The 11,840-nt window shown below is 35.3% G+C and overlaps 1 protein-coding gene across 3 annotated transcripts; it reads left to right on the forward strand.

The window, feature by feature from the left end:
• Positions 1 to 219: 219 nt before the first annotated feature.
• LOC309493715 (piggyBac transposable element-derived protein 4-like) lies at positions 220 to 6,671 on the forward strand. Of its 3 annotated transcripts, XM_082162923.1 has the most exons (9): positions 220 to 961; positions 1,576 to 1,647; positions 1,873 to 1,941; positions 2,221 to 2,289; positions 3,038 to 3,106; positions 3,386 to 3,454; positions 4,203 to 4,268; positions 4,548 to 4,616; positions 4,834 to 6,671. In XM_082162923.1, exons 1-9 carry the CDS (start codon positions 804 to 806, stop codon positions 6,413 to 6,415), a joined length of 2,223 nt encoding a protein of 740 aa, XP_082019049.1. In that variant the 5' UTR covers positions 220 to 803; the 3' UTR covers positions 6,416 to 6,671. The 3 variants fall into 3 exon arrangements, with proteins under 3 accessions (XP_082019049.1, XP_082019050.1, XP_082019051.1); XM_082162924.1 differs by lacking the exon at positions 4,203 to 4,268; XM_082162925.1 differs by lacking the exon at positions 1,873 to 1,941.
• Positions 6,672 to 11,840: the final 5,169 nt, after the last annotated feature.

The raw sequence follows: 11,840 nt of genomic DNA on the forward strand, positions 1-11,840 counted from the left end.
ATCGGTTAGTAACTGCAAGTCCTGAAAATGTTTTAATTTTACGGTAAATTATTTTAATTTATTTCACTGTTATGTTTCAGTTAATAAATATACAAACACATTAAAATAACACGAAGTAAATGAAAAGTAACCTATTGACATAGCCTTTCTAAATTATAGAAAAACTGGGCACACAATGTTAACGTGTGTCTACTTTGTTTAAATTTAATGAATTTGATTCGTTTAACCCTCTGGGGACCAAAAACGCGCCCGCGCGTTTTGCTCGTTTTTTTTTTTTAGCAATGAAAATAAACACTAAATGCTCTGTTAATTTTGATCTTTCATTTTCGTGTAATACATCAATCGATCCTGTTCAGTTTCTATTTTTTTTCTGTATATTCACAATAAAAATAAAGTGTTTTGCTTTTTGACAAATAAAGAAACTTTAACATGATGCGATTTCTGCCTTCTCTCTGTCAGTGAACTCCCGTTTGAAACGCGTTCGAAAATGATCTATAACTCTGCGAAAATTCAGTCAAACAGGCAAACAGACCCACGGGCATAAAGCTTGAGATCGCAGCTTTTAAATGAAGTAATTTATATAAAAAACAAATATTATCAGCTTCTGTAATCTGTATAAAAAGAGAGCGATTCCAGTCGAGCTCATTACGAGCTCATTGACTTTAATTCGTTCACGCCTACTCACGGAGCGCGCTATTCATAAGATAATGTGTTAAGCCGTCTATGCAAAACAGGTAAACGCCCCCAAGCAAATGCATTAAAAGCTTCAAGTTTCATCATTCAGTCACCTGCGCGTTGGGAAGATGACACGGTACACCGGTGCGGAAGCCCTTCAGTTCGTCCTGGATACTAGCGACGAAGAGTCCACATTTTCATCAGAAGAGGAGCGCGACTACTCTGATGACGACCGTTTGTATTTTGAAGAGCGTCTTGATCCAGCCGTGGATAGAATTTCGGATGAGTAAGTATTTATTCTTACTTGCATTAGTTGACAAGCTATTCAAAACATGAGCTTACATATTATACTGGGTGGACTTGCCATCCAGAGTATTGACATTTGATATCTACCTATATATTCAACACGATCTAATGAAAGTGCATATCTATACCATGAATTTAATATCTCATACCATTTCAACGTCAAAAATGTTTTGTTTTGTTTTTTTTGTGTACATATGCTACACCCCTTGGTTAGGAAATTTGTATTTGTATGTGTAGCCTAAATGATATGTTTAGATCATTATGTATGAAAGATAGAATTTAGAAAGTAGGCCTAGTAGGTGTTTAGATTATATTTTGACTATATAAATGCTGCCTCATTATCATTAACGATGCATGCTCGCAAATATCAGTTGTAAATGTGTGTAAATGTGCTGAAATGTGTAAATATACCCAGTTAATGAAGTGCACAAATGTGTTAGGCTAATGTTTGCGGTGTGCCTCTCCGGTAATGGTCCATTGACACGCATATAGGCTTATTGCACGCGTCTAAAATTATTTACATCAGTTATTCATTATAGACTAATTCTACTATAGTTATATTTATGTAATAATATTCTTCAACTTTTTTAAAAGGAATGTAGCGTCATCACTACGTCCGCCTGCAACTCGGAGTGCGCTTAGCAACACAGTCAGAAATCAGAAAGAGTAAGTACATATTTACCCACTATTTTACAGATGTTAGTTACATTTTGTTTATACTTAGTGTTAATAATATGAGCCTGTATGACTTTATTATTTATTTTTGGAGATTGGTTGATGTTACATATGTTTTATGTTATCAGCATTGCTAAATGTCCATCAGTTATGCATGTGCTGGAATAGTACTCTGTAAAATATATGATAATAACAGTTTTTAACTTTTTTTAAAAGGAATGTAGCTTGTTCACTCTCGCCTTCCACTGCAACTCGCAGGACACGCAGCAACGGAAATCAAAAAGAGTAAGTACATATTTATCTACTATTTTACAGATGTTAGTTACATTTTTGTTTATATACTTAGTGATGATACAAATGTAGCCTATATGTGCCTGTGTGGCTTTGCAAAAAATGTGGTGTTATGCATGCACAATATAACAATTATTGATTGGTAATGTTAATATAAAAGAGCTTATATTGTGTTGCTTTATCAGCATTGCTAAATGTCCATCAGTTATGCATGTGCTGGAATAGTACTCTGTAAAATATATGATAATAACAGTTTTTAACTTTTTTTAAAAGGAATGTAGCTTGTTCACTCTCGCCTTCCACTGCAACTCGCAGGACAGGCAGCAACGGAAATCAAAAAGAGTAAGTACATATTTATCTACTATTTTTTTACCTACTACTGTGGCTTTGCAAAAAATGTGTTATGCATGCACAATATTACAATTATTGATTGGTAATGTTAATATAAAAGAGCTTATATATTTTTTGTTTTATCAACATGCTGATTGCCCTGCCCTGACATGCTGATAGTACTTTGATCAACCAAATGCTGCCTCATTATCATTAACGATGCATGCTCGCAAATATCAGTTGTAAATGTGTGTAAATGTACTGAAATGTGTAAATATACCCAGTTAATGAAGTGCACAAATGTGTTAGGCTAATGTTTGCGGTGTGCCTCTCCGGTAATGGTCCATTGACACGCATATAGGCTTATTGCACGCGTCTAAAATTATTTACATCAGTTATTCATTATAGACTAATTCTACTATAGTTATATTTATGTAATAATATTCTTCAACTTTTTTAAAAGGAATGTAGCGTCATCACTACGTCCGCCTGCAACTCGGAGTGCGCTTAGCAACACAGTCAGAAATCAGAAAGAGTAAGTACATATTTACCCACTATTTTACAGATGTTAGTTACATTTTGTTTATACTTAGTGTTAATAATATGAGCCTGTATGACTTTATTATTTATTTTTGGAGATTGGTTGATGTTACATATGTTTTATGTTATCAGCATTGCTAAATGTCCATCAGTTATGCATGTGCTGGAATAGTACTCTGTAAAATATATGATAATAACAGTTTTTAACTTTTTTTAAAAGGAATGTAGCTTGTTCACTCTCGCCTTCCACTGCAACTCGCAGGACACGCAGCAACGGAAATCAAAAAGAGTAAGTACATATTTATCTACTATTTTACAGATGTTAGTTACATTTTTGTTTATATACTTAGTGATGATACAAATGTAGCCTATATGTGCCTGTGTGGCTTTGCAAAAAATGTGGTGTTATGCATGCACAATATAACAATTATTGATTGGTAATGTTAATATAAAAGAGCTTATATTGTGTTGCTTTATCAGCATTGCTAAATGTCCATCAGTTATGCATGTGCTGGAATAGTACTCTGTAAAATATATGATAATAACAGTTTTTAACTTTTTTTAAAAGGAATGTAGCTTGTTCACTCTCGCCTTCCACTGCAACTCGCAGGACAGGCAGCAACGGAAATCAAAAAGAGTAAGTACATATTTATCTACTATTTTTTTACCTACTACTGTGGCTTTGCAAAAAATGTGTTATGCATGCACAATATTACAATTATTGATTGGTAATGTTAATATAAAAGAGCTTATATATTTTTTGTTTTATCAACATGCTGATTGCCCTGCCCTGACATGCTGATAGTACTTTGATCAACCAAATGCTGCCTCATTATCATTAACGATGCATGCTCGCAAATATCAGTTGTAAATGTGTGTAAATGTACTGAAATGTGTAAATATACCCAGTTAATGAAGTGCACAAATGTGTTAGGCTAATGTTTGCGGTGTGCCTCTCCGGTAATGGTCCATTGACACGCATATAGGCTTATTGCACGCGTCTAAAATTATTTACATCAGTTATTCATTATAGACTAATTCTACTATAGTTATATTTATGTAATAATATTCTTCAACTTTTTTAAAAGGAATGTAGCGTCATCACTACGTCCGCCTGCAACTCGGAGTGCGCTTAGCAAAACAGTCAGAAATCAGAAAGAGTAAGTACATATTTACCCACTATTTTACAGATGTTAGTTACATTTTGTTTATACTTAGTGTTAATAATATGAGCCTGTATGACTTTATTATTTATTTTTGGAGATTGGTTGATGTTACATATGTTTTATGTTATCAGCATTGCTAAATGTCCATCAGTTATGCATGTGCTGGAATGGTACTCTGTAAAATATATGATAATAACAGTTTTTAACTTTTTTTAAAAGGAATGTAGCTTGTTCACTCTCGCCTTCCACTGCAACGAGGACACGCAGCAACGGAAATCAAAAAGAGTAAGTACATATTTATCTACTATTTTACAGATGTTAGTTACATTTTTGTTTATATACTTAGTGATGATACAAATGTAGCCTATATGTGCCTGTGTGGCTTTGCAAAAAATGTGGTGTTATGCATGCACAATATAACAATTATTGATTGGTAATGTTAATATAAAAGAGCTTATATTGTGTTGCTTTATCAGCATTGCTAAATGTCCATCAGTTATGCATGTGCTGGAATAGTACTCTGTAAAATATATGATAATAACAGTTTTTAACTTTTTTTAAAAGGAATGTAGCTTGTTCACTCTCGCCTTCCACTGCAACTCGCAGGACACGCAGCAACGGAAATCAAAAAGAGTAAGTACATATTTATCTACTATTTTTTTACCTACTACTGTGGCTTTGCAAAAAATGTGTTATGCATGCACAATATTACAATTATTGATTGGTAATGTTAATATAAAAGAGCTTATATATTTTTTGTTTTATCAACATGCTGATTGCCCTGCCCTGACATGCTGATAGTACTTTGATCAACCTTTATTAACCTTTATTAATATTATTATTTTTATAGGAATGTGGCAAAGAGGGCCAAGACAAACATTCAGACGAGCAACAAGGAGTCCACTCTGTCATGGAAAACAGAGACTGACATTGATATGGTTCCACAGACTCTGAGATTCCTGCCTGCCCGGGAACTTGGACCACAGCTGAGTTCTGCTGACACACACACTCCCCAGACTCTCTTCAAAATGTTTTTTTCTGAGAATGCAGTTTCAACTCTGTGCCACAACACCAATGCTCAGGCTGCTGGTGCAATTGCAAAGGGGCGCAAATTTAAATGGACTGATGTCAGCATCAGTGAGATGTACCGCTACATTGGGCTGGTGTTTTACATGGCCATGGTGAAGGTCAGCTCCATCAAGGACTACTGGCGGCAAGACAGTCTTTTCTCTTTGCCTTTTCCTGCCACAATCATGGCAAGAGAGAGATACCGCACCATTTCATGGAATGTGCACATGAGTCACCCAGATGCAGATAAGGAGAATGACAGAAAGAGGGGCACACCTGAACATGACCGTCTTTTCAGAGTCAAACCTCTCATGGAAACTATCCGTCATGCTTGTAAATCCATCTATCATCCTAGAAGAAACTTAGCTGTGGATGAAAGAATGGTGGCATGCAAAGCACACACAGGTATGACACAGTACATGAAAGCTAAGCCAACCAGATGGGGTTTCAAGTTGTTTGTTCTTGCAGACTCCTCAAATGGATACACTTTGGACTTTTCTGTGTACACAGGAAAGAACAACTTTCCCACAGGCCATGGACTGTCATATGATGCTGTAACATCTCTTTTAGACTGTAAAGTTTTAGGCTCTGGGTACCATGTGTACATGGACAATTTTTACACAAGCCCAAAGCTCCTAAAAGACTTGTTTGCAATGAAGTTTGGTGCATGTGGGACTTACAGGGACAACAGGAAGGACTGCCCACGTGATACAACTAATTCACTCTCAAAAAAATCTGCCAGGGGATCCATCAGGTGGATTCGGGATGGACCTCTTGTATTTGTGAAGTGGATGGACACACGTGAGGTATCTGTCTGTTCCACCATTCAATCTGCTTATACTGGTGAGACTGTGCAGAGGAGGGTGAAAACACAAGATACATGGAGGACAATGACATTTCCATGTCCTGCACCTGTGACTGCCTACAACAAACACATGGGTGGTGTTGACCTGTCCGATCAACTCTTACAGTACTACACTGCACAACACAAAACAATGAAGTGGTACAGAAAGATCTTTCTACACTTCTTGGACATTGCTGCCACCAATGCTTTCCTTATCCACAAAGAGCTATCTGGTAACATGACCCATAAACAGTTCATGGAACAGCTTATTGCGGAGCTCTGTGGTGTGTCACAGAAAGTAGCACCAACACAAACCAGTAGTGACCATGTGCCGGTTCCAGGAGTGGAGCTGATCTCAGATGCAAAGAACATTTGCACAGTTGGTCGCAAGATCTGTGTGCTTTGCAAAGGACAGCTTGGTAAAAGGCAGGACACACCTTGGAAATGCCAGGCATGTAATGTTCACTTGTGTCTTCAGTTGAACAGGAACTGTTTTCAGAAATGGCACCAAGACATGTAACTGTATTCTCAAAACAATCGGATTGCTTTGATTTCACTACTTATATCCACCTTTCCAAACTTCTGCTACTAGCCTTAGCCCGCTAGCATAGCAGGCGTGGTCTGCGAGGATAGCGAACTGCCTTTACTTTTGTTTATTTATCGCTCACAATTGCTTTGTTTATAGCCGACTGATTATTTATTTTGGTCACATTTGATTTGCTTAGAGCTCGCATCAACGGAGCATAAGCATTTACTGTGAGATACCTTTTGTTTTTACAAAATTGCAATAAAACAGATTGAAAAACAAAACATTTGAATCTCCTCATTCTTTAAGGCTGCCTCACTTGAGCACATTAGCACTTGGGGGAGCGTCTATGTCACACCCCTGGTCTGAATCTCATTAATATTGATGACCCATTACCACTCCCACGCATAAACCTCTTCTGACAAAAAAACTGTTTTACAATGTTTAAATCAATGTTGTGTTTTATGTGAAAGATTAGGCAGGATGATTTTCAGATCATTTTGAAGCTAGAACTCAAAGGGACAACATCAATTAATCAAAAGTCTTGTGGACAGATATTTAATATGTGTTTTGTGGTCTTAATTCAGCAACTTTCATTTTAATTTTTTCCAAAAACCACGCATAAACATTATTCTCTTAAAAATACAAACATCTACATACACGTTGCTCGCATATTATGGTAGGCCTGTTTGTGCTATATAGAGTGATTTTACACCTTTGCCATTAACATGTTTATAAATAACTGAAAAAAGCACAAATGTCAGAGCATGTCAGAACATCTCAACGACCCCAAAAACAGCTTGGTCCCCAGAGGAATGAAGAGCGCTTCTCGCTCGTGTGAGCGAACACACATTGGAACGTTAGGCCATGTCGCAACGAGTGAATCGTGGCCGAGTGGTTGAACTTACGTTACGATCATTTAGATGACACGGGTTCGAATCCCGAACTAACTTGGACTACTGATATTTTTATATTAGCCTATTAATGCATTTTATAGTCTATTGTTGATGCAGAGAGATTTGTCTAGTTCTAAAACATATATATATATATATATATATATGACGTTTAAACGACAAACAATAATCAGAACCAGTATTCTGTTGCGTTCATGGTTCCAGTGGCAGTAATGCATCCACGGCTTTTCAAAATGTCACAAAGCGTTTTGAGATTGTTTTGAATGAAATATTGAAGTTAATAATTAAGTGTTTTGGCACACCACGACGAGTGGCAAACTCTTTGTTTTGTTTTGCAAACTCAGCTAGCGTGTAGGGGGTTTGGAGAAGGCAATAGTTGCTTTATCGTGGGGGTGCAGGACAGAGGTGTTAATGTTCCATCTTTCATATGGAGAGTGTCGGAGCCAGCCTGATGAGCAGGCAAAGGCAAAATTCTTTTAAGGATTAATCTCAAAATCTCCAAAAGTCCATAGCCTATGTACAGTAGGCCCTATATCTTATTAAATTATATATTGTAGTTTTATTGATTGTATTTAAAGGTTTTCTACACACAATTTCAATTTAGCAGATACAGAGCTCTTTAATTCGCGACCCACCTCGTTTTATTGTAAGGTGAATTCAGCAAGGCATGTTGTATCTTTGAAGGAACAAAAGCTATTTGTTACAGTTTTTTCTTTCGTGATTTGTGTGGATGACACACAGCGACATATACAGTATTATCAGCTGTATGGTGTTTTTTTACGCTGAAATGCTTAATTTCGAGAAAGACCCGCGCGCGCAGTGAGGGAGACCAAACTTATTAAAAAAATATCCAGCGCGAGAGAGGCAAAGAAAAACGCCGGTTCTTAATTTATGTTGCTTTGAACTTTTTTCGTTTTGTACCGTTTTAATTTAGCTGCAATTTCTTTGACAATAGAAATGTAAAATGTTGCAAGAATAAGATTCTGTGTTTCTTATTTTGCATCACAAAGGGAATAAACTCTATCGATGCAACCCTGTTTAAATAAAAAAACTGTCCCGACACTTTATTCATACCTTGAAATGTGCGATGGGTTTTCAAACTTAATTTTCTTTTTCTTTTACATTTTCATTGTTTCTTTTTTAATTGAAAGCAATACTGTATTGAAAGTATTTTTCTGATTTGTTCGATCTGTTTTGAAAAATGTATTCCGTTGCTATGGCCGGGTATCACTGTCAGTCATCTCAATCTCGTGAATGATTCACACACACACAAACATTTTTTTTAGCAGATTAAAGACGAGCTTCATCATCTTCATTTTCTGGTGCAATCAGCTGACAGTCTTCCTTCAGTGTCGTCTTTGCAGCGGCTCAACTGGAATGTAGCAAATTTATGTTGTAATGTACAATTGATAATTAAACAAGATGATTGACTTTAATAAACAGATACATATTTAAGCATCAAGAACGGAAAAACATAAACACTGTCGGCTACACTGAGATTCGATCTCAGATCGTTTGAAGCTCCGAGAGGCTATTGTTAATGCATTGACCACAGAACTATCGTCTGAATAGCCTAGGTCTACTATTTTCTCTGTTTTAAAAGTTTGTTACATTCTTTTTTATTTGTTTATTTTTTTAACATTGGCAATTTACTGTCTCGAAATAATATGTCGAAATTTTTTTTTAAAAAGTGTTTTTACAAGACCTTGTGCTGTTTATTTATTTATTTTTATTATTATTATTATTATTATTATGCAGATGTTAATTCAGCCATTCTGTTGGATACAAATTTTCCCTAATGGAAATGAATGGTAATTTTATTTTATAAATATAAAATATTTAATATAGGCTATAGGAGAAAAAAACAATATGGTGTAGCAATATTTTAGAACTATCAAATCTCTCTGCATTAATAATAAAAAAGTTCGGGATTTGTTCCCGTGTCATCTGAATTATTGAAACGCAAGTTATAGCCTACCACTCGGCCACGAATTTTTGTTTTATTTTGTTTTAAATGTATTTTTTACATATTTTGCTTTCGTTAATGTTAACCAATTCTATTGTAGCATAATAGGCCTATATTTTTTCCCTAAAAGTTTGTTTTATTCTCTGCTTTGTTTGTTTATATTTTTACATATTCAATCAGTCTCATTTTTGTTCAAATAATGAAAAAAGTTTTTTTTTTTTTTTTTTTAAGATCTTGCGCCATGTTTTCTTTTTTTTTAAAATAAACAGATAGGAAACTTACCTTTTAAAATGCCGCAGTTGCTGCTGTTTTGCCCTGTCACTTGCGCCACCCGGTATAGCCATTTCGCGAACGACTTTGAAATTCGACTGGTTTATTTTTGCTGCGGCAGTAATAGGCATTGTGGTTGATTATTTATTAAAGAATTCAATTGATAATCATAACAACATGTAAGCCTATTTAATTCTGAATATAACAAAGAATGCTTAAACCGACTAACATCGGTTAGTAACTGCAAGTCCTGAAAATGTTTTAATTTTACGGTAAATTATTTTAATTTATTTCACTGTTATGTTTCAGTTAATAAATATACAAACACATTAAAATAACACGAAGTAAATGAAAAGTAACCTATTGACATAGCCTTTCTAAATTATAGAAAAACTGGGCACACAATGTTAACGTGTGTCTACTTTGTTTAAATTTAATGAATTTGATTCGTTTAACCACAATATTTATCTTGAATTTATCTGTGACCTCAACTCAGATTACTGCCGCGGCAGATTACGTCATAAAGAGAATAAACTGACACTTTTCAAAGTCTGTGATTACAGCGCCACTCAGCGGTAAAAGGCAGCAAATACACATCCCAATCCCGCGGCGGTAAAAGTCTCATTCTGGTTGTCCACCATCTGTAAGCCTAAATAGCCTATAACTAATCAAATCGCACTATGTCACTATATCACCAAAAATACGCTATCTCAAAATCAAACTCCTCTCACAAAAACCCACGAGGTCAATATGCGTTGATTTCACTTTTATACAGATGTGCGATTGTGTAGTCTGTTCCCGACCCTGTCAATCAAACACTGATTCGGCGGACCACACCTGATGAAACACTTAGTGAAACACTTCGAGGCTTCGTTTGGCCATAGTCACGTGACATGGGTGTTTTGAATCACGCTTCGGATCAGTGTTTCGAAACATCTGCACTTCGGGATCTCGCAAAGCTTCGGAACGACTGTTTCGCGTCAGCCATCCCTACTGCTGATTGATTCCTTTGTTTGCCAGACATGTGCCATAAGCCATGTGGGAAGATTGTTTGTTTGAAATATGTTTTAAAGCCTGTTCAGTTGTGATTTAGTAAACTCACATCTCCTTTGTTCATTTGTATAATTGTTCAATTTGTGTTAATTGACCACTGTCCCTAATTGTATTATCACTTTGTTATTCCTTTCTGTAGCACACAGACAATGCACTGAACCAAAGTCAACATGAATGATAAAATAAACCATTGTTGTTGCAACAAACCTTGCCTTCTCCCTGTCATTCATCACTCCATATCATCTGAGACTCTGTTTGCTCCCCAAACCCTCACTCCACCTGAACCATTCCCATCAACCTACAGTTACTTCAGATAATATAAGAAGGGCATTGGTGGTTAAGGTTGAAGGAAAAGAAGAAATAACAATATGTAATATTCATGCACCAAATGAAGATATAGATCGAGCTATTTTTTTAAACCAAAAAACTAAGAAATTATAAATATTGAAAAGGTTCTCAAAAAACAAAGAATTAGAAGAGAACGATTAAAGGATGATAAAGAAAAGTAAGCTGAGTTTTCTTATTCTTTTTATGAGCTTATTATGTGTTACTTCAATTAATGTGAGAGGGTTATCAAAAGTGGATAAAAAAAACAAAACAAATTTAACTCAAAAAAGCAATGTGTTATGTTTACAAGAGACTTTCTGGAATCAAGAGATTGTTGGTTGTTTGGAAAAGTTATGGGATGGAGACCTTTATTTTAATGATCCAAACAGGAAAAGGGGTGTTGCAATATTAATTAAAAGGGGAGTGAGTAAAGTAACAAATGTAATACATTCAGACAGTAATGGAAGAATGTTGGCAGTAAAATGAACAACTATGGATAAAGAAATAATAATATGCAACATACATGATGAAAGAGAAAGGGTTATTTTTTACAAGAACTTGAATGGATTATTTGAAGTGTGGCAAAATGTTTTTTTATTGGGTGATTTTAATACTGCATTAGAACGATTGGATGTCAATGATTGTATGGTTTTCAGAAGAGATAGTGGGAGAAATGAATAGATGTTTGGAGAAAAAGAAACAAAGCTAAAAGAGAATTCTCTAGAAAACAAATAGTGAACAAGGTTTTAAAGCAAAGCAGAATTGATTTAGTATTATGTAGTAGAGAAATTGAAAATTATGTAACAAAAATCCAATATAAGCCTTATAGTGAAAGCGATCATGATTTTTTTTTTACATGCAATGATTGATTTTAGTAGTTTAGAGAGGG

Source organism: Leuciscus leuciscus (assembly GCF_965113295.1).
Source record: "Leuciscus leuciscus genome assembly, chromosome: 1".
Lineage (NCBI taxonomy): Eukaryota > Metazoa > Chordata > Actinopteri > Cypriniformes > Leuciscidae > Leuciscus > Leuciscus leuciscus.